Source organism: Galendromus occidentalis, unplaced genomic scaffold (genome assembly GCF_000255335.2).
Source record: "Galendromus occidentalis unplaced genomic scaffold, Mocc_1.1 scf7180000077512, whole genome shotgun sequence".
In the NCBI taxonomy this organism is placed as follows: domain Eukaryota; kingdom Metazoa; phylum Arthropoda; class Arachnida; order Mesostigmata; family Phytoseiidae; genus Galendromus; species Galendromus occidentalis.
In genome coordinates, this window is record NW_003805500.1 from 1303594 (window position 1) to 1327491 (window position 23898).

General features: G+C 53.8%; 1 protein-coding gene across 1 annotated transcript in view; it reads left to right on the forward strand.

Moving 5' to 3' along the window:
• Positions 1-3932: 3932 nt before the first annotated feature.
• The window catches only part of Hmgs (hydroxymethylglutaryl-CoA synthase), a 28631-nt gene continuing 8665 nt past the window's right edge, over positions 3933-23898 (forward strand). The window contains exons 1-2 of the mRNA XM_003747181.2: positions 3933-4099; positions 11914-12131. Coding sequence (XP_003747229.1) covers positions 12000-12131 — 132 coding nt within the window. The 5' untranslated portion in view covers positions 3933-4099; positions 11914-11999. The remainder of the gene's footprint in view (positions 4100-11913; positions 12132-23898) is intronic.

Below are 23898 nucleotides of genomic sequence, written 5' to 3' on the forward strand. Positions count from 1 at the left end.
TTCTTTCATGCGCAGGCTTAACTGTCAAGCTCTTACGGCTCCTATATGTAAGCGGTCGACCGTAGTCCCGTGGAGGTTTAGTTTTTAGCTAAGGCATGGTCGCGATACGCGCAGATCGTAGTCCCGATGGAGTTGCGAGTAGGTTTTTTTCCGCGACGTGCGGCGGAATTGGGACTGAAACGAGAAGAACAGCTTAATGAGAAACACGTTTGCAGCGTGTCGTCCGAGCGCGGTCTCTCTCACTTCGTCCCACCACAACCCGAACCTCGTAGCAACGATCAGCCACTTCGGTTCGGAATGAGTCAATTGCTCGTTCACGCCTTAGCGGACGGTTCGCCCGCTCTCGGATCTTTGCGGCGCATTTCCGCGGATTCCCTCGACACGAAACCCTAATAACCCCTCGAACGATTATGATCGGCTTTCAACGGAGTACTCGCGGTCTGAGCAAGGCGCTCGATAGACGGTCTGCGATTCGGAAGTCGGGTTTTCAATTTGGAAACATTCGTCTTTAATCATAACCTCCCGCCCAATAACTTCCCTCTCGATGCCTCGAACTATCCATCGATAGCAAAATGCCGATGCGGGTAGGGTGGAAATTTATTCGGAGGCTTCTTCCCTTCTCTGGGAAGGGAGAGCGGGAGGCGGGGGCATTCGAATTGCGCTCGATTCTCTCTCAAGTGTCGTTGCAAGAGAGAGAGAAACATGGAACACTCCTCGCAACGATGGAGACGTGAACGAGCCCGAACAGAACACGTCCAGGACGTGGACAATTTTTGCAGCGGCTCCCGAAAAGAAATAAGCGCGGCCCGGACTCTCTGTTTGCGGGCAGCGAGCAGGCACGCTGAAGTTCGAAAATAAATAAAAGTCAATAATAATAAATGAGGGGAAAGAGGCGAGCAGCTGTTCCGGTCGTCTGGTGCCTGTACGGAACGGGTCTTCCCGGGGAAGCTCGTTTTATATTCGCTCGTGCGTGCGTGGGAACGGTGGTCTTACCCTGCAGTCTCGGACGCCTCCCCAGTTCGCTTCGGCAGCGGTCGGAGACGATTCTTCAACGGAGGTGCTGATGATATTTTTGATGGAACTCGCAGGTCACGTGGAGAGAAGTCCGCGAATGCTGATGTTAATGATGAGTCTCACTGACTGAGAGAGATCATCACGATGGAGATGATGATAATCATCAAGCTCAGAAGCTCCATGGCACATAAACTTTGTGGAGCGGTGCGGAAAAGTCTCGATGGGGGGAGGATGCCCGAGCGCAAATAGATGCCAGTGGTTCTTCTCCATTGAGATGCGGTCGGCATTGTCACAATAGAGAGCTTATCGTGGCGAGCTCTCGGGACAATTACGAACCACTGTTCTGCCACAGTTAGGACGACAAGATCTTAGTAACCCTGAATGATCGAGTCCTTCGGTCGATTAGAGCGAAGGAGAACTCTGCTGCTGCTATCATCGAGGAATCGCTTTTACTCGTATTAATTGCAGTATTTCAATCATGCGTCCGATTGTTTACTCTTGTTGTTGGAACAGAATTTTGTCGATTTCGATTCAGTCAGCTCTAATCCGCAGTGTTGTCATGACGCGTTGAGCTTGAGTCCGTCCGAGGGATATTACAATTACTTTCGTGACAGATTTCCATGACAAAGAATCCGAAACGAATGGGGCCTCCGGAGCCGGCTCGACGAGCTCTCATATAGAGTTTGTTGGGAATAAGACCTGGAAGATTCGCGACGATTGGCACCCCCATACGGCCCGTCCGCTGTCATCCGCACGCTTGCACAACGAGATCCTGTCGACTCGCGGATTCGGCTGCATGCTACAGACTCTCTCGACTGACTGAGATTTCAGAGAGTCTCCTCCAGCCTTTCCGGCTTTTGACTGGCAATACCTAGGTTCCTGAGGATGTCACGGAGTAGAACGCAACAGTCGCCGCCGATCGTTCGATATACCTGAGTTACCTAGCTCAGGCCGGTCTTCCTTCATTCCACGTTCGGATCGGCCCCAAATAGGCGTTTGATCTCGTCATCGAGGGCGTAATAGAAAACTCCAAACCGAATTTCTCCTCGGTGCTCGATATTCTCGTGGACGGGTAGGGGGTTGTACAGCTTCTGGATTTCGGGCATCAGTAAGTCGGTTCCGTCCCCTGCATAGGTTCCGGTGCCATCGAATGGATTATCTTCCATCTACGAATTCTCCGATTAAGGTCTATGAATTCTCGATATGTTTTGTCCTAGTCTGAAGTTCGTCAGGGTTGGTGTGTTTTCCTCCGAGTGGTCCCCCTCGTTCTCGTTTCCCGTGTTGTAGACAGGCGTTCGGAGAGCGAAGACCGCGGTTTTGCGGTGGTATGGGAGAGGTCGAGTTGCTCAGGAGTTTCTTGAGCTCTTTCGACAGAAGCGCCGTCGGATGGCAGTCTGGTGCAATCGTCGAGCTCTAATTGGATTGAACAAATTGTCTCCGCGAAACGAGCGGATATTCGCGGCGCTATGCAAAAATATGCAGGAGCTCTTATCAGCCGTCGCGCATACGCTCATATTCATCGGAGCTTGTATTGTAATTAAGGCTTGAGATATTGGTTCGTTCCCCAACCACCAGAGTCCTTCGTATGATGTCATTCCGTCCCGATCCCCCGACCGACGCATCCGGTCGCTTGCTCTCCCCGCACTCAGCAGAACCCCGCAGCTTTGTATGCTCATATACACGCTTGCTCGGATACGTGCTCAATCGTCATAAACTTGACCCGGGGAAATATATACCTATCACACCGAAGCCCACAACAATATATAGAGCAGCGGTATTCAAAGTATTCCGGCACTCGTTCCACTCTGGATCACTCTGTTTGCGGGACAGCTCTATCGCGGACTTACGTTGCATACCATAGATTCATGGCCAGGATCATTCGAGCTCTACGAGTGCGGCATAGAGCGCATCATATGTTGTTTTCGAATACTCGTGACGCAATATCGAGTCCAAGCAGGCCTCTGACTCACTGAGAGTCGGATCGGTCAGCTTCGAATCGTATGCAGGAGGAGGCGAATCGGCCTCTGTCCGAGAGCCTGATTTTCCGACCACGAGCAGGCTGTGGCTTCTTATTGGACATAATTATCTATTATTTACCTCCGGGGACGCTCGCAGTCTTTCAGCTGTCCTTGGGGGGATGCGGCTCTCAGATCCGAGCCGAAGGACGTGAAAAAACTAGCCCACGCTCGGTGAGCAGTTCTTGCCCCAGCCAATCTGTCGGCATTGTGTCCATGGAGTTTGTGTTGTACATGCTCGGCGGAATTCTCGAGACTGGCTACCTAGCTGAGAACTCTGTTGCCATGCATCTCCATACAAGGGTCGAATTCAGCCATTCTCACAATAGACTTCTGACCAGTAGTTGTATTGTGTCGCGGAGACCATCGATATCGACAGCATGAGCCACGCACGAGAATTCAGCACGTGTCGCACGATGGAACGACATGTGCAGGAAATGAGGAGTTCCGCTTGATCACTAGTCAGAGATTCGGAAACGATATGGGAACCGTAGGATCGAGCCTCGAATCCGCGCCGCATCTCGCAGATTTCCTGCGGGATCGGTTTCCTGAATTGTCGGATGGGTCGTCACGGTGTGTGGTGAACGGTTCCTTGCGGAATCATTGTAAGCCGCACTAAATTCAACTACTTGATCGGCTTTCGGCAGCGGAAGTACCACCGCCACCTTCGATGGCAGCAGTGACAGCGAGCGCCGGAATCAGCGAAGGCATCGGTACCGCTAGGGAGACGTAGACGCAGGAGGCGACGTCCACTTTGGTGTTATTTGACGGTGCGGTCGGACCGCTCACGGAGCATGCGCTGTTCGCCGAACCAGCGTCTGTCTGCGGCAGATATTCTGTGGCGCTTCTCTTTGACGTCGTCGCTCGTCGTCGACGTCGTCGCGAGCGTGAATCCTCCGCTACGTCGAATTTAGTTCAGGGGGTCAGATTCGGATTGTGTTGGCTTTCGTCTGCCGGCAGAACGGAACCGCGGATTCGTACCGCGGCTGTACACTGAATATACTGACTGTGAGAGTGCCAGCAACATCGTTCTTTTTGTACTCCGAGGATTTACTCCGTCGTGACAAACCGTGAGTGGAGAAACGCACGGCGTGCCGACCGTACCCTAGTCTCATGCTTCTGGAATTATTGCGCTGCTGTTCCGTGATCGACTTCACTCACTTCCCCACGAGACCGCTGTCTCTCGACCATTGCCATTTGGTTCTGTGAGACTCCGGGCAGATCGTATGTACTACCTTGAAACGACCCAGTGACGAATGAGCGACCGACCGACCGACCGGCTGACTAACTGACGGACGGACGGACGGACGGACTGATCAAGGGATCGACCGACCGATCCACGGTGGATCGGATAGTTTGTAGACACGAACCTTTGTGGACACAAATCCTAGTGAGTAAGTGATTGGGGGCGGTGACATGCGGTTTTGCGCGGCGGTAGGCCATAATCATCGGAGAAGTGTCATTGTTCGGTCAGACGGTCTTTGTGTGTTTCCTTCCGATTCTTCCTTTTTCCGTTCGAGAGAGGGAATCGAATAAAATCGAACGAGTACGGTCTGCTACCCGTCTGTCCGCCGCCCTGTCTGTCAGTGAGTCGGTGGTCGCTGTGATTCGTCGATTTTCGCGACATGTGCTGATGGCCAGATCGTGCGGCGGGCTCACCGCGTCGTATCGAGTAATTCATACGGAAACTCCGCCACTTCCACCGTCCGATTTGATCCGATTATTCTGGGTGGCGGACGGCTCAAATCCGATCTCGGTGGAGCTGATCGAGTTTTGTGCGTTGGCCCAAATCTGAACAAGTTGGCAATAGGACCCGGTGGCCGCTAGCGGGCGCTGGCTCCGATGATGATCGCTGCGGAAATATTCATCATCATCGCCGCGGTCTTCATCGTCGTCGTCATCATCATTATCATCAGTCCCGAGAAATCACCCTCGCTTTCCACAGTGCTCCGATGGGCGCCGAGCTACGCCTTGCTGACTTTTGCCAACGAGTCAGCAGGTAGTTCTTTCTTTCAGTCAAGTTGGTTCGTCAGCTAGTCGAGCCAACCAGCCGGCGGACGAACGAACGAGCGAGCGAATGAGCGAACGAACGAACCAATAAGCGGGCGAAGCTAGCGAACCGGCGGCGAAGAAATATCATAGATTCGCTTGCTTCTGATGCAGTCAAAATGACAGTGACCCTCACTGCCCCCATTTCTAGCTGAACGTCGCTTCTCAGCGATTTGTTCGGAGCTCTTCAGAGCGATCAGTTTTGTTTCGTGCTGCGGGGACGCGCTACTTTTCGTCGATCCGACGACACCTCATACGAACGCTCGGCTCCACCTAGTGGATCCGTCTCGGTGTAGGAACCACAGAGAAAGAAAGACCTGCAGTTCTCGGGATAGCTTTGTGAATCCGAATTACCGCGTGTTTTTGTGACGTTTCGTGTGAAGAGAACGCTCTCTCACGACCCTCTCACGATCGAGTTCCTGGACTAGCTTCTGGTTATGCGTCTATCACCGCAGCTCCTGTCGAGTGTTGTGATCCTCTACGAGATTTACCTTTTCGCTGTATCACTCGACTTGCTGCTCAGACACCATCTGACCGGACCTTATGTTCAGGAGGGAGTTCACTGAAGCTCATCGGGAACCGGACCCACTACAGTGATTCAAAGGTATTGACTCCATCTGATCCGAGGGCGCGGATTCCCTCCGGGGAAGCCGAGACCTCAGGACTCATCAGTCTTCTCGCTTAAGGGAGTCGTGGAGAGCTTCCGGGGTTTGTGATCTTCGTGAATGATTTCTGAAATTCCGCCAGTCTCGAAGGCGTGGACTATGAGCGCCTTTGCCCGGAACAGATATCTGGAGTCACGGAGCACAGGTTTCAGACTCAGTCGCCCTGCTCCCGTAGTTTCCTCGAGATCATCTGTCAGGATTCACGTCTAAACTCCCTCCGATAGTTCCGTGTGAGGAATCTCCCCTAAATCGAGCCTCCTCCCAGAGATCGCTCGTTGTTGCCGTACGGAGCTGTATATTCGAGAGGATGTGACTCGAGAGCGATCGACTGAAACAATCATTAGAGGAATGATTTCGATCAGCTCCTGGGAGGAATGAGAGAAGCCAGGCCTATTCTAGCGCGTGAGCACGAGCATGGGAGAGCATGAGAACGTGCTAGCGCATCGGCTCTAATCTGAACAGACAATCTGGGAGTATTCGGCACGGTGTCCGTTTTTCTGGGAAGAGAATAGCTGACTTACTGAGCTCCCTCTGCGTGCAAGCTCTGCCTGCGGTGTGAAAAGAGTCATCCGGGGCATATCTGGATGGAGGGGGAGATGCAAATGTGCATTCTGCAAGTAGTATGTGAATCGGGATTGAGACTCGAGAACGAACGGAGGAAGACAGATTTGCGAGGAGGCGGTCGTTGTCATTTGTTACTTTGTGATTCCAGATAGATTTGCCTCGGAGAATTTTTTTAGACATTCGTGGGTTCGATCACGAGTACGAGAAGTTGCGATGATCCATTCCAGTGCCTCATTCCCATTGGCTGACTTATGGGAATTTTTGAGGATAGATTCGACTGAACGAGATGTCGGATGGAGGACGATGGCACGCGACTCGGCTTTTGTGTTCACTTCTGCCCAGCTCGAGGGACAGAGTGGTGGACGTCGAGCCTACTGGCTCGTCGTTGACGTACTCGTGAAACAATATGGGGCCATAGACGAAGAGCAGCATCAGAAAGAGGCTGGAAGAGAGAGAGAGAAGAGGGGGCGCTGTAATTACCAGGGGTCTGCTTCTTGTCTGTCTCGCGAAGCCGATCGCTTGCCCTTGCCATTCGCTCTGAACTCTGAGCCGAGGGTCGGTCGGTCGGAGGGTTCGTTCGTCTGTCTGTCTTTCGGCGAGTCGCTCACTCGCTCTCTCGCTTGCGCGTTCGATGGCGCGGCCGGGATGACGGACCGGGCCAGAGAACACCGTCGGAATTGAATCATATTTTCACCGAGTTCCCAAAGTGAGATGCGCCGCAGCGCGTTCCCCATCGAACGGAAACCTGCGAGAAACAATCTAGCCCGAATGATCATCGTAAATCAATGGAGACTCCCCTGAATGGGACGCTCCTGCGCGAGGAGCGAAACGACAGTTTATCTTTATCGGAAGTAGAAGACTTCCTGATTCTGGCCGCTACAGGGAAACTTTCGATCCGGAATCCATCCGACCGAACTCCGACTCACCGGCTGTTCTGTCTTCTGTCCCGCTGCAACTTATCCAAGTCGTTTTCGAAAAAGCTCGAGGCCGTGCCCGGAGAGCTCCCCGGAGCTCCCGGACGGACAACGACCATGTCCACTCGGGTTCGGACTCGGGCGAATCGTCCATGTCATATTCTGCGTCTCGACGGCTCCGACGTTCCAGTCGGACAGAAACCGTCTCCCGGAGGAGTAGGTCACCCGTGTTCCCGGGAGAAGAAAATCCCGCGAGTTCTCCTCTTGTCCGTACGAGCAGAAGCGAGCTCGACATCGGATCGCGCGTACGTCGCGAGCACGCGTCACGATATGGCTGCGCGGCTCCTGAGCGAGGCACTCGCATGAAATTGAGTAGCGGTCAAGTGTTTGGTAATAACTGATGCTTCGATGTTCGGGGCTCGGTCGGACAAATAGACAGGCGCCGGTGGCCACGCGGATCCCCATCGATGGCAGACGTTTGAACGGGGCATGAAACAGCGGTCCGAGCGCCAGGTAAAGGACTGTTTTGCTTCCTCGGCACGTCGTTCATGCGAGCCCGGCAGAATACCACTGGCCGTTGGCCGATGCTATCGTCGTCGTTGCTCCCGACACCATCAAGAAGGACGACGACGTCGACTAGTCAAGTCTCTCGAGCGTAGTCTCGTCCGGCGTTCTCTATTCCTTCCGTTCTGGCTCCCCGGCTGGCATACGAACGACCGGGCATTCGGTGCGACTTTCGGTGGACGCCTCCATAGTCCGACGCGGGTCGGGCTGCGGGACGGGGGACATCGTGTTCGGCTGCGCCCACCGTGGGATCTCGGGATGGTTTCCCTTCGCTCGAATCAGGGCACGGAGACTGACGCGCGGAACAGCTGATATTGGGTGGCTGACAGAATCGTAACGGATCGGTTGAATAGTGGTTTTGCTTGTCTGTCGAGACCTCAGCATTCGACAGCTAGCTTCGTTCGTTCGTTCGCTTGAGCGTGAGCAGTCATCGCTCTGCGGTACATGACGTTCGATGGCGGTATATCGCTCGATACGAACGACCCCGCAGCGAATTTTCGAATCGAAAAGACGAACTCACTTAGTCAGCTCGAGCGCACCGACCGAGAGGAACTCCGAACATGAGCTCTGGATTCGCGACGGAATCTCTGGAAGCTCGTACCGGAAGACACAGCGCGGCAGATGCTTCTCGAGCCAAATACCATTCGGGAACGCATCGAGTCCCGTGTATTTGATCCGCGGGACGTCTCGCCGCGATGAGAAAAGTTTGGAGAACTCTGATGTAAGGGACCCGTTCGCACGCATGTATCATGATGCAAGCGAATGCGTCCAGCTACATACGCTGTTTCAGAACGCTCCGGAGTTCCTTCGACCCTCTCCCATTCCCACGGCTGGAAACGTTCTGTCTCGAATCGTCGTAAAATGCTCTTTCATGGCCCACTCGACTGACTTTTGGAAGGCTCTCTGCGCTCGTCTGCCCGTTGCCAGGATTGTAGGCACTTGTACGCTGTCCGTCTGACTACCCGTTCGTTCGTGCGTCCGCCCGTCCGTCTGTCCGTCCGTCCGTCCGTCCAAGGACGAAGCCTGTTCTGTTCTCAGCGTAGAAGTGTGCCACCAGACTTTGACGGACACGAGCCTTGACGACCACTGACTCGCAGAGCGACTTTGGAATTTCCGAGGAAAGAAACCCTTACGTTGTTGCGCGCTGCAAGGCTTCGGGAGCATAGAAATCGCGATGGCGGCTCGGTGGGAGATGGATTTTCCGGGGGTTCACTTGAGTTTTCCCGCACCACGTATATTTCCCCTGCCAAGGATTCGGACGCAAAGAACTCCGAGCATGAACCCGATTCAGTCAGACCAACTGTGAATCCGATGGCGCGAATGATGAGTTAGGGAAGAGAGCCGAAATGAATGGACGGAATGGGACAATGATCTCGAGACATAATAGATTGAGGAGGGAATTCCGGATTCCAGTGAGAATATTCCTTGCCCCCTCCGGAATCATCCCATTTCGGACAGTACTCGGTCGAGCCGGGGCTCGAAACTTGAGTTGCGTGGCTCCTCGAGAACCAGACAGTGTCAAGGCAACGAGGCGAGGTGCGAGCGAAGAGGCGGAGGAAAATGTGTGATGATCAAGCTCGATGTCCAATGCAAGCCGATGTGTGAAAACTACAGTAGAACCTCGTTCTCTTGTAGTTCGCCTGTTGCGAGAGCGTCCTTGCGATTTAAGGGAGACGGCATTGGATCGCTCCGCCGTGATCCCTCCATAGACTCATTGAGAGCCTCTCTGACGGACTGAATTGGCCAGTTTCTATATTCTTCGAGAGAACCGATTCGGGAGAGGGGCATTGCTCGAAATCCGCTCGGAAAAAAAACGGGAACTCGGTGTTGACCATTCGACCTCCTCCGCCAGGTTCGCGTCGAGCTTCCACGTCGCGTCGAGCTTCCACGTCGCGTCGTGTCAGAGAATCCGCTTTTTTCCTCGTCTTCCATTCTCTCTTCCCTCCATAGTATAAATAGCCCTGGGAATCCCATGTCGCATTTGTCACCTCACCGCGCCCGCTCCCGTCCGTTATGTCATCTTGATTCCGCTCATGAAAAGGGTAATACCGCATCATTTGTCTTGGAATTCCATTCCCTAGCCTCTTTTTTTTCGTTGTGGGGCTCTCCGGTGAGCGCGCTCTCAAGGTGGGAATTTTGTTTGCTTTTTGGCGGATCGGAGGGAGCGCAAGATTCGCCGCCCTCCGCGCTTCCAATCTCTTGTGAGATTTGGCTTTCCTGAGCCGCTAACTCTATCCTGACGGCTCGGGGAAGCAGGCGAGCTAGCGAGCGCGCTAGCTAGCAAGCAGCCAACCAACGCGCAGCAGCCCCATGCCCGCCCGATGCTCGTCATTCTGCCGTTACGAGTATTTTCCAGTCGTCTACGTATTGACTCGAGCCCACATTGCCGGCCGGGGGTCGGACAACCTTCGGAGGCCAATGGAGCCGAACAAACTGAACGCTAGGAATCAGCGTCATATCGGCTGCATGGCTCCACTATTCGCTGGAAGGCTCCACTATTCGCTGGAAGGCCCCGCTGCAAGTCTACTGTGTACTCGTCCGCTGGTGTTATTCTATTTGGAACAGTGTGTACGGAACGTGCCGAGGGGCGCCACAGGAGCAGGCTGGGAGTGGGAATATGCAGGCGGACTAGATCCGGGCCAGGAGCAATCCAGTCAAGCAGCCAACCAACCTGGGGCACGACGGGGCAGTCCACGGACCGACCGACCAACCAACCGACAAGCCAGGCATGCAAGCGAACCAGCAAGCCCGAGGCCGTCGACGCTCTTGTAAATCATGGATCATGATGGGCTTCTCTCCTTTTTCTTCTTGTTCCTGCAGGGCGACATGATGCATGAGAAAATGAATACGCGCTCACAGTCCCTGCAGCTTCTTGCCTGGGTTCTTTATTTGTCCCCGCCGGCGGTGCAGATTGGAGACCGCTCTGACTCTGATGAACGATGCGGTCCGCCGTGACATCGGGCTGAGGGAGATTCTCTTCGGGAGCCTTTCTTCATCTTCGTCCCTGCAGATCTGGTGCTGGCGAGTGCCCCGTTCCTTCTGTTCCCATGAACGTGTGTGAATTTGCATATCCAGACTTTGATTGGATTCATGACTGGGTTTCGATCAACCATCGAGTTTCTGATGGAGCAGACGAAGGATTATTTTTCAAGTTCAATAAATACATTATGTATTGATATTCGATAATATGAAGAATCGAATGAATCACTTATGATTGCGGGCGATGAGTAGTCACGTGTCATCATGTTACATCAGGTAACTTCACCTGAAGAGGTGCGGAATCATAATACCGAGATAATTGAGAGTCGGTCCTCTGGAATTTTCCATGGTCGCACAACTCCCGGGCGAAAGAAACGTTTCTGCTCGACCGGGGAAGTGAATGACCCTAACACGGATATTGTTCAATTTCACGCACCCCAATATCGTTCAGCACTTTCCCCCTTGATCGAGGTTCAATATGGATATGTTCTCGGTTCTAGGAGCCTCCCAGAGCATTTCCCGTTGAGGCATTTCTGGATTGGTCGTTCCATGAGGTCCAAGCTCGGAGCTCCGAACTGTTCGGAGCCGTTCTCGCCTTTCCGACTCGAAGCCCAGGTCGCGAAGGCTGAGAGACCCCACACTTCGATTCGTCGATAACTTGAACGGCGGCGGCGGCGGCGCCTGTTCGACTCGAGCACTTCTTTCAATATTTTGCTTGGGCAACCGTCTATCGAAAGAGTGAATGCGACGCAGAACGAAACATTTTGAGCGGACCCGGGCAGTTCCTGGTCAAGCATTTCCGATCCTGCGCGCCTCGCGAGTCGATACCCGAAACGATTATCGTAGTAGATTGTGAATATCTCGAATGATTGATCAACTCGAGAGAGACCCTTGGCGAAGTGCAAAACATGACGACCTTGACCGGCGGCGGCTCATACCTCCGAACGCCACCTGGAACGGGGATCGCCTCTGTCGAGAAAACTATGAGAACTCTGGCGGAAAGTTCGGTTATCGATCAGACGACGAAAGTATTCCGTTCTGTTCGCTGAGCAGTCTTTGAGACGATTACTCATCGTACAACATTCCGGTAAATCACTGTCGTTTTCGACAAACTGTATCACTAACAACTTCCCGCTTGTTCCTTCACAGCCATCGGAGGATTGCTAAATTCCGATTCTGCAGTGTCCGTAGACATCGTCTGATAACTCCACCATCGAAACAGCGGGCGAATCAGAATGACTTCGCAGCAAAACGGAGATTGTGGAGGATGTTGGCCCGAGGACGTAGGAATCCACGCGCTCGAGGTCTACTTTCCTCACACGTACGTCGATCAGGAAGAGCTCGAGATCTTCGACAAAGTTTCCAAGGTAAGACATGTCACTTGACTACTTCCGTACTTCCCGCCCAGAAAGGAGAATTCTGTCTACTCCGTCCTCACCTATAGATAGCTCGTCGAGTCAATGTCGGAGCTCCCGAAGCCAAAGGAGAGAAGCCGGAGAGCCGAAGCTTCACGCTTTTCTGCGATGCTTATCTATCGATGGATACTTCCGATCCACCCCCGTTGCTCAAACTCTACCTCCGTGGGGATTCCTCGATGGAGATAAATAGTTATTTGCGAGACATCATCGCTTCGATAAGGAACAGAGTTTACGATATTTAGTTTGCTGTTCGAATTGTCGTGCTCATTCGTCGATGGAGTTGACCGCGTCGAGGGACGACCGGGAGGCTTCAGTGACAATGAATGATCGCCGAACTCGTAAAAACTCGAGCTCCGAACCGGGAAAGCCGCTCGCGCTTCACCGTCGATTTTGTTGTTGCCGCTGTTGCCGCTCCCGTCCTCGTGCATGTGATCGCTGACGTAGCTGCCGTCTCCGTCCTCGCATAGTCTCCATCCGCGTTCGGCAAGTACGGCCGGGGGACGAATAGGGAACTCCTCGACCAATTGAACTTGAGTCCAATCGGATCGGGAGAACTCAGGACCGCCATCCTCGAACACGTGCTCACTCTCAGCCTGAGACGGTCCCGACCTGTTTCTGTTGAGTTCGGGCTGGCGTCGCCGAGGAAGTGCTCAAGAGAAGAACCACCATCCCCCAGAAAAACTCAACTCCGATTTCCGACCGTACTTTTGACCAATCGATGCTCCACGAAGTCTCGTAGACTCCCCCGGTCCACTGGAAGTCTCCGGTCGTGTCTTGAGAACTTACGGAAACCGCTTTCTCTTCGCCCGGCTTGTGATTAGGGGCCTCCCACAAGTTTCGGGGCCGTTCGAAACGAGGCGAGATCCCCCGCTCGTTGGCGAAACCGTCGTGGAAACAATTCTTCTCCACGGAAGGACGCAGCTTCCTTTTTCCCGAAATACCTGACTCTGTGGCTGCATCCGAGAGAAAAATACCCTGCATTTTTTTCCGGTCGGATTACTCAAGTCCACGAATAAAAGCCCCGGTCGTGAGCAGGACAAGCTTTTGCCTTGTGTTGCTCGGCCACGCAATGCCCGGAACGCCTCCTTCGTCCTATTCCTCTGCGTCTGCTTTGCGAATTGTAAGCTGGGAACTGTCTTTCCCTCCATGAATTCTTCCATCTGCCTTAGAGGCTGCGAGTACACCGTCCTTCCGCTTTCGCCGCTCCAGGACAGGCCTCCAGTTGCCTCGGAAGCTGCGTCCCCCACATCTGAAGGAGACGCAGTCAGGCTTCCGCTTGCACCGCGCGCTCCTCCACCTGCCATCGCAGGCGAGCAGGCAGGGTGTCTGCTCACGACGGACAGGCTACCCCGATTATCTGAAGCGGAGTCGAAGAGTTTCGCGTGTCCCTGTCGGAAGCGTAGGACAGCCGTATGCTGTCCTGCCCTTTATCCTTATTTGTGCAGCACCAAGAGCCTTTCACCGGATTCCCCGGCGCGGGAAAGCTTATCCCTCCGACCGAGCGGGACAGCTACGGGGAGTTCATAATTCGAGATTGGTATTAATCCACTTCCGCTACCGGCCGTGACGAGAGTGATATACCTACATATCTTGCTGGTTTTTCTCCGGTGGGACCGACTCACGCCTTCCGATCACGGTCTGGTATATTGAGACCCCGATTCTCTCGTAAGCCGCCGTCTCCTTCGAGCACTCCGTCGGAACCCAGTCGACGGAGTTTTATCATAGAGACAACGAGTTGTTGCTCGTGACGCATCAGGAGCAAAAGCCTGAGCTTTCGCCCCTTTCTCCTGTCCTACCTTGTGCTTCTCGATCCCTGGGCTCCGGTCCGGGCCGGCAATCATGCACAAACTGCTCAAGTTCGTATGAGAGACGGAAGCAAGGAGCCCTGTCATCGCTCCATATACTACGTCGAGTGGAAGCCTCTCAGCTTCCCGACAAATATAGCTCGAATTGAAGCGAAGCTCTCCATTGATTCCACCATCCTTCGGATGGTCAGCCTGGAGAAAACAAGACAGTGAGAAAGCAGAGCCAGCGAGGAGAAGGAACTTCGAGAAGGTCCTGGAGCGACAGTTGGGGAGGGGGCGGAAGTGGGGGAGGAAAAGAAAAGCAACGGAGCAATTCTGGAAAACGGCGTTAACCGGTCGCGGAAAGAAGAAAGATTGCCCGGGAAATAGATCTGATTGGTGATCAATGTATGGCTTTCCATTCTGAGTCTGGAGCTCGGAGTTGTCGACATCGCGCCGGCGCCGGCACCTCGGCAGCGACGGAGATTTTCAATCGAGGGCTCGCTCGCCTCTCTTCTGGTCTCCGCCGTGTTTGGGGCATCGGGAAGAGCCTCCAGCTCGCCGAGTAGACCTTCCGACCGGCCGGCTCGCCGGCCGCCCCTCTGCCCTCCTTCCTCCACGCTCCGCCGTCAGCCTCGTCGGTTCCTCTACATTTTCCTTCACCACCATCGCTACTACTACTACTACTACTACTGCGGGCGATACTTCTACTACAGGCATCAGTGGTACGTTTTCTTCCGGTTGGATAGCGGTGCCTCTTCGCCGCGTCCGTTTCCCCTCCCCTCGGCATTCCGTCGAGCCAGTATTGTGGATAGAAACATGACAACAACCGCATCCACAGACGAACAACGCATCGACCGGATACCCCACCGTTTACGTGTGTCCTCGGTTCGCGTAACGTTCTGCGGGTTTTCAGCTTAGAGCGAACGATTCCACGTCCGAGGCGGACCCGTCAGAAGAGATATGGTCGGCTAGTGCTAGAGCACGCGGCCCGACTTTCGAAGCGTGCGACGGAGGATGTCCCGTTACGCTGTGATCGGTATCGCGGAGCCACACCACGCAGAATCGAAAGGAGGAATCCCCGGAATAAAGCCGTACCTGGGCGTTCGGCCGGCCTGCTGAACGGCGGGCGAACGATTCCGCCGAACGGGCTGACTCAGTGACCGAAAGGCTGACCCGACTTCAAGGGCTGCAAAGAAGACGTCGAGAGAGAAAATGTGGAGGGCCGCGAGTCACGACAGGTGCGCATCCGTCGCAATCAGCTGAACTCAAATGGATTCAAGATCGCTTCCGTCATAATCCTCGTCCGTTGTTTCCGTCGGCGTCACCATTGCGACGCGAATTGGGCTTGAAGAATCAACAGGAATATCGTAAAGAAAAAACTGAATTTGATTGATAGATCCTCGCGAAGGATTCTGTTTTCCGAAGGGAAATTCCCCGCGTGATCTCATGCAGCTGTTCGTTCCGTCAACGGAGTCGAGCGGTGATTGAACGGGCCGGCCTTCGATAGTACGACCTACGAATGATCTTGATAACGTGACGGCAATGGACAACTCTAACGAAACGAGCCCAGGGCGGGCAAACAGCTTGGAGCAGGCCATGAACGGCGATTACGACGGCATCAGTGGCATCAGCGGCAGCAGCAGCAGCTTCGGCGGCGGCGACAACGACAGAAGGACGATGATGAGGGAGAAGGAGGAGAACAAGGAGAAGGACAGTGGGACCAGGGTCGAGCGATCGGGGGCTGGGAGAATAACGAGTGAGGAAAAGGGCATTTTCAGATGGAAGCAGATGGTGGCAGCCTACGCTCCCTCGTCCGTCTGTTCGTCTGACTGCTTGATCCTTTTCCTTATCGTTGGTGCGTCTCTTTGTCCGGCGGAGCGGCCGTATTTTCGGTACTCGGTCTGTCCTACATATGAACGTACGGAACAAGCTATGGATGAATGGATTATAATATTCGGTGGCGTGACCGATCCGAGCTGCCTCCTTCCACGGTCTCACTCAGACAACTACGAGCCAGAGGTGGGACGGGGGAATCGAGAGAGCGGCCATGGCGGCGGAGAATCCAGGTACTATGTGATGTTGTACGTAGTCGAGCCGGTGTTGGCCCGCGCCCGTTGTGGAGTCCGGCTCGACCCTGATCGGCAGTGCGCTGTGAGGGGCGAACCCTCTGCTCGGCTCTGGTCTCGGTGGGCCAGTCTATCGGAAACACCGCCGATGGCTAGGAAATGGTCCGAGTCGCTGTCTATGCTTCTCGGTACGTGAGCGAGATCGGACCTCACGGGGAATTTCTGGAATGGGAAAACAATAGAGCGATGAGAATGGACGGACGGGGAGTCCCCTCATCGCAGTTGATGGACTCGGTCGCCAGTCCCCGGGTGTCCGGAATTCTGCTTTCGTTTCGTTAGACGTCAGGGGAGGATCCCTCCCATCCAAACGTTGGATGGAACGTTAAGGATCGGAGCTCAAGAGGAAAACAACTGTAACGCGGTAACTTGGCAACAAGAACGGCGAATTATCCTTTCCATACGCGCGGCTCTCGACGATTGAAGGGATCCATAGGAATAATCACATCTCGAGCCGAGCGCGAGCGAAGCATTGCGCATCTTCTCGAACGGAATCTTTCCCGACGGTTGGAGAGCGTCGAGGGCGCTCCGCGGCGACCCCCGGCGTTTATCATACGTGGGCAAACGTTCTGGCCAAGAAGAAACACAAAACACGGAATGCCCCGGGCTGAAGGCTATGGAGGAAAGCGAGTAAGACAGCAGGCGGGCATAACGACACAACAGTTGCCGCCTGCTCAATTGTCGTCGTAAGCTCCTGACTAATCTTATCTATGAGCAGCAGACCGCATGTTGGATGCAGGATCCGGGATAAGGGAGGAAAAGAGCACCTGAAGAACGTGCTGTGAGCCGAAAAAAAAGACCGCAAAGGTTAGACGCCCTGAGACGCCCTCGACGCAGGGAGGACAGAAATGTTCCAGCCTTATCCTCGAGAAGGCACAAACAACGTCGACGGTTCTGTGACAAGCCTGTGGAAACTTCGTGAATATTGGAGGTTATTTTCGCATCGGGCGGCTTTGTGCGATGTTTTCGATAGATACACGAGTATTCGTCGCGCCTCCGAAACTTCAATCACGGCTCCTCCGGGATAGCAGGAAATAGCAACCTTGTGGTTAGGGAGCATGCGGTGTGTTCGGAGCTCCGAAACCGCGAGGATCGAAGTGAGCGGACCGATACGGCCTTGCGCGACCGAGCGGAGGACGTTCAGGAAATGTAATCGAAATCGCTCAGTTTACAGCTCGGTGCTACAACACTGCGGAATGATACAAGGACGAACGTTTCGGTCCTCCGTTGGAATCGTAAGATCAATCGTTCATGCTTTGGTCGGGCGGGCGGTCGAGCGGCCAGTCCGCTTGGATCTGTCCCGCATTCGCAAGATTGATTGCTTCGGGAGACTGTCGTCGCCAGCTACCCATGGGGATCAAGCGCCAGCAGAGGATCGAGGCCCGCACCGCCCGAGACGGGATCTAATCGAGCGGGCGATGTTGAAAAAATATCAAAATACAGAGAAATATCAGGAATAGAAAAAAATAATCCGAAGAACTCTAACTGAAGGTCCCTTGGCGTGGGCGAGTAGTAGAGTAACTTTGCTCCCGCTGGATGTCGTCCGGGAATCCGCAACTTGTGGTCTAAGGACGGGGATTAAGGCTCCGTCGGCCCCGAGCGGTGGACGAAGAGTGCGGCGTCTCTGTGCTGCGTCTCCTTTACGAACTTTGCCCGGGGCAGGAGCCGACAGCGGGCCGGCAGTTGGTCGGCGAGCGACTTACACGGCTGAGAGACGCAAACCCTCACCTATTTAGCCTCAAGTGAGCAACAAGTATGCTGGCCCTCTTTATCTCTCCCATCCTTATCTACGTACGAGTTCTTCCTCCCGCTTGCGATCCGCGTCGGCCTCCCCCGTCCTTTATCGCTGCTCCCGCCGATATCAGTTCTCTTTTCATTCGCTTTCTTAAGAGTCGGTCAGCTGGCTTCATTTCTCGGTTAGAGTCCACGTCGGTGACCAGCGGACAGCGGGGCGGGGGAGTCGCTTGGCAAGCGGGCGGGAGGGCGAGCTGGCTGGCGGTTGACAGAAGTGGCAAAATACCCTCGGGCCAATCTGGAAGCGGAGCGCTGACCTTGTTGTACCTCTCCGTCGGCGTCGTCGCCACCACCGCCCCCACTTCAGTTTCCGACCTTGTTCTACTTTTCTTCCGGATTTCCTCCGCTCATCCGCCTTGTCTCTGTGATTCTGTTTCGTGTCGAGGGGAAAAATAAATGTTTTTTCGATTCTCGAAGCCTCGCGCAGAAACCCTGTCTTCTCCGGATCGAGTTTTGGAATGAGGAGCGTGGTTTGATTGTTGACAAAAAAGTTTAGAACGACGGCAGCGATTGCGTTTTCCATCGACGCATCCCCCGCCGTCACGGTATGGACGTATTCGTCGTCACAGCCGCCGACATTCCGCCGCGCGTCTCCCCGGGCTTTAGACGTCGGACTATCGCTCGAGCGAACGACGTACGGGAGGAAATGGAAGTCGGTGCACGGAAGCATTCCGGAGTGAGTCCCAGTGGATCGTCTTCTCTCCTGAACGCAGCTAGAGATATGGCGACTTGTTCGTATCGCGCTTCTGTGAGCGGGGCTGTTTTTTTCGGCTCGCTCGTAGCCGGCGCCTTTTCCCGGTTCTCCAACCGCTCCCTGCTCTGCGCGATCTCGCGCCTGATTGCGGTTTTCCGAGCTCGTAAAATGACGTCGTCGACAGCGATGATGGCAGCGTTGACAAGCTCGACGACAGGGGAATTATTGCTGTCGCTTTTAAGAATCGTTAGCTCGAGACGGTGGAGCTCGAGCTCAAATCCCACAGCGTCTCGAACCAGTGACGACTTGTAATAGGGAATATGTGCTATTGCCTCAAATGAGACACGATCGTTCGCTCGTGCGTCTCCAGTCTGCCGGAACACGTCCCGGGTTCCCAGGAACATACACGTAATCATGAGCGCGGGCTCTGATATCAAGGAAAACGGTGGATATCCATTACGGACTAAAAGTCCCTGCTTGTCGGAGCGCGGTCCCGAACTCGTCGTGGTATCCGCCGAGTCTTGAGCGCCACCGAGTTCATGAGCTTCCCATACTTCGCGTTCCTCCCTTTTATAAAATGGCGGATAGACTCTTAATTTGGACTCGTGGCTTTCCTGGCCATCCAATCCATAGCTTCCTCCCATTCGATCGAAGAACCGGTGGATATCAGACCCTGGGGCTGGAATTTCATTTCGAGCTCCGAGAGTGGAGTCCAAAGACTCGCGGCTTTTTATTAGCTCATGAGCGAGTCGGTGCTCGCGGTCCTTCGTAACACTTGACATTCTACGATTTCGAGTTGACACGAATACGTCCCAATACAAGCCGTTATGGATTGGAATGTCGGGTGAAGGTATGCCAAGCCCTGATGGAGGAAAAGGGGCTTCCTCCTCCTAATCGAGAAAGGAATCTGGGTGCCAGAGGGCCTTTTCGCCTCCGACCGTGCCTTCTACTTTTCTTCCAACGTTTCCACTTTCAAGTCGTTTCTCGGCCCATCAAGGTCCCCCGTTGTCCCTCTGGTCGCCGCCGCCGCCGCACTTCCTTCGTTCCCTCTTTCGTTTGCTTTCGTTGTTTTCTCCCTTATAGTCCCTCGCGAGTCGGTGCCTCTTTTCCTTTTGTGCTTCCACACTTTCCCGATCTCAGGGGAAGTGAGTTCCCCCGGTTTAGCCTGGAGCGAGTCCGAAAGTCAGACCTAGGTCCCTCTCTCGTTCTCACACGCTTCCCCAGTTTTGGGCTGGGCCCGAATCTGGGGCTTTCCGCGGCCCCTGATCCGCGGCCCCCATCTCAGCCAGACTCTTTCGTTCTTCCATTGTCAAACAGCGCAAGTCTAATCAGCCCGGCGCAGGTCTGGCTGCTGGAGCCGCCGCGCCGTTATTCGCGTTCCATTCACTTCCTTACTTCAACATTTACCTCTCTTCTAAATCCTCTCGCACGAGGTGGGTGGGTGGTCTGGTCGGTTGGTTGGTTGGTCGGCCGGCCGACGGTCGGTAGCTCGGTGGAATCGGCCAGAATCTGTCGTCAGGCAGCGAATGAGTTCGCCATTTATTAGCACTCGTGCATTGCTCGTCGAGCGCTCCGTTCCGTCTCGGTTCCTCTTCCCTCGGTCGCCGCAGAGGGAACCATCGACTCCGTACCTGGAGGCGCCTGCAGGAGTTTCTCGTCCTTCCGCGAAGCAGGATATTTCACACGAATCTCGTGACCGCTACTAAAAATCACTCCGACCATCGCCGGGAGATAAACAGGTTCTGGAAATTACCTATCCTCAACTCGGACGTGTCTTTAGCATAGGAAACTTGGCGGCCTCAGCTTCTGATCCGGGGAGCTCGTTTCCGAGTCCGGACGAGTGTTTCCGATACATACAGTATCTTCGACGGTGCAGAAGCAGCCTCTAAGCGATCAAAATGATCGAGCGAGGTTCCGAATCGCGGTTTTATTCTCCGATCTTTCCCCCTTGCACGTTCGCATCTTCTGGACGAGAGCCTCTCCGCTACTGCCACCCTGCTGTTTGACGAGCGATCGTCCATCTCTCGGTGGGAGCGCGCCTATCCGATCTATCGAAGGCCCTGAGGTACTTCCCTGAAGTCCATGAATTGTCCCAGAGCGTGCAACCCAACGTCGCGCGCGTTCTCGCCGTCATCTCGTAGGGACGAACGCACCATATGTTTGTCTACATAGAGCCGGAAACCCACGATGACGGGCGTGCTACACGAGCGTGATGAAAGGATGAGAGTACTGTGGACGTGTGCTTTGCTTGTTTAACTTGAACGTTCCGAGCGAGATACTACGTGGCGAGCCCATGAACGCTTGTCGCCAGCGAGCTTGCTGTGTCAACGTTGCCGTTGTGTTTCTGTTACGCGCTCATGTAGGCTCAAACGCCTGACCGTTCATAAGTTATTTGTTCGGCCAGACAGTATGAGCATTTAACGAGGACAATCTTTCCACATCACTTTAGCAATTACTACGCGGTCAGAGATCGTCTGCTACGTGTAAACAGTGAGGTTGCTTTCATGAGAGCTCCGAGAAGAGTGACCAGGAAACGATACTGGGCATCTCGATTCGCAGCATTGGGACGCTAAGAAGGTGAATACGAACTCGTGATCCTAAAAACGGTGACACAAGTCGTGCAGCGGAAACTTCTGTGGAAGAACTCGAGCACCGACAGAAACCGATCTCACGTGTCAACAAGACGAGTGACAGGACGCAGTAAACAGCCTTATGCGAGCACCAACTAGCAACGGAAGCGATCAGCAGCTAATCAGTGAAGCAACGACAGCAGAAGGACAGGACACCGTGAGTTCCGAGAAAATTCCGAGGAAGAGCGCCCAAATCGTTAATCGTCGGAAGAGGACTCAAACGGACGGAACACCATCTCCAACTATACGAGCAACCAAGCGAATGCAGCTCAGTGGAATGGAGCACATGGATATAGAAGCAAAAGAGAAGTGCACAAGGTGTGACCGAGATCTAGGTGGACTACTAACTAGGTGCGAGGTGTGTAAACGAACGTTCCACGCGCAGTGTCGCGTAGTCGACGAACGAGACCCGGCAGCTGACCAAGCACCATGGAGATGCCGTATCTGCAGTCAACAGGCGGCAAGCATGACAACAACAGAGCTGATGACTATACTTGACAAACAGAAGCTCGACAATATCGTCATAAGTTCCATGATCAGTCTACTGATGAGAGTAAGAGCTCTGGAGGCAGAGATGCAAGAGATCAAAAACATGAGGACAGACAGAAATCAGATCTCCTCAGATGAGACAGCCACACCAGAGAGAGAACGGAGAACTATACCGAACAAATCCGTTCTCATCGTAGGTGACAAAAGTATCATGAGGATCAGAAACAAGATACTTGACAAGCTACCGAAAAAGAGCCCAGTCGTGATTAGATGGACAGCCAAGAAGGACGCGAAATCGATATTCGAGCTGGCAGACAAATTTCTTCAGAACAACCCGCAACCGACGCACATAGTGGTCCATGGCGGACACGAAGAATGCATCGAGTTCAAGAAGGAAGAATACATGGCGCAGATATCCACCTTCGCTCGGAAGCTAAAGGAGACACGAGAGGACAACTCGTTTTCATTGGTCACGATACCTCAGTTCCACAAAGACTGCAAGGAAGCCAACGACTACATGAGGGCACAGCAGGAGCAGTGGAAATGTGACATCATCGATATGACTCAAGCACATCGGGCAATGGTTGCCAAAGGATTCTGCTCGTATGCCGGAATGGAGGAAACCGCTGAAGCCTGCGCCAAATCAGTGGCTCGTCGAGCGGCGACCTTCTTGGGAATCAAGATCAACCCTCCGAAGCCACAGAGAAGCCCAGAGAGAAGTGGCGTACCTTTGGAGCGCAGTGCGAAAACCAGTCAAGCAGCTAGTCGGCCACCGCGACCAAGAACGGCAGCGGTCGAACGGCGAACGGAAGACGCACGGCAAAAACCTTCTTCACGAAACGATGTTAAGAGGGGAAACAACGAGAGAGGACCCTACGGACGAATCCCCCAATACAGGTCGCCGAGGAAAGAGGAATGGCAACAAGTCTACCAACCCCCTCAGAGAGGAAACCTGAAAGAGATGATTTGGAATTTTCTCAAGGCATACGAGGCAGCAGGGAACACAAGAAGCCCAAGGACCAGAAGATCCTGAAGAGTGCACGCGTGCCCACAGCAGTGCCGTCAACCTCCTCGGCGCTGCTGTGGAATTGTGAGGGGTTGAAAGGGGCCCTCGCGAAACTAGAAGACGAAAGTAAACTCACGAGGTACAATTACCTGCTTCTGACCGAGACATTCCTCATAGAAGAGCTGAACCTTGAAGAACACGTCGGATACCACGCGCTAGCGAAACCACCGGTCCAAGGCGGAAGACCAGTCGGAGGAATTTCAATATTCATCAAGAAGAGCCTCCCACAATTTGAGATCGTTGAAAGAGAGGAGGACTACATAACGATCAAGAACGCGACCGAGCAGATCGCACTGTTCTACATTCCGCCACAACGCAGTACGATGGAACTCATAGACATCGTGAACGGCGCCCTATCGAAGCTAGAAGCGTCTAAACCGACCATCGCGGCTGGGGACTTCAATGCGAGAGTCGACCCGAGAGCGATGGACAATAAAGGTATCCATCTACTCGACACAATGGATGCCCGAGGGCTGCGTATGCTCAACGACCCAAACGAGTCGACGTATCTGTGCAAAAATGGAAGCAGTACGATTGACCTGTACTTCACCAACAACAGCATGGGTATCACGTCCGTCAGGGTGGGAGACATTCCGATAAGGAAACACCTTCCGGTAGAGATGACGTTTCAAAGACGAGAAACCTCTAAGGAACTACTCACCGACCCGGCCAAGAAATATGCAAGGAGAGTCCATCTACCGACACTCGAGAATGAGGAGCAGAAGAAGACCGTCGGCGAAGCTATACGCAACCTCAGTCTCGACCAAGCCGAACAGGCACTCACGAACTATGTAACAACATCACTACGAGAGCAAAAACCGAAGAAGAATGTGAAGAGGTGGTTTTCGCACGAATGCAGCCAACTCCTGAATGAGGTGAAGCACTGCCTCAAAAGAGTACGTCAAGGAACGCCCAACGCGAGACCAGAATATATTCAGAAACGGAGACAATACCACGCAGAGATAAAGCGCAGCAAAGAGCGGTGCACCGAAGAGGATGAAACCAGACTAGTCACCAGGGCTGAGGAGCAACCGTTCCAATACATTCGAAGAAACGCGAATAGACACAGCTGCAACGCGAAGCCCGAAGAAATCAAGCGCCACTTCGAGAAACTCTTCAATGACCCGACTGCG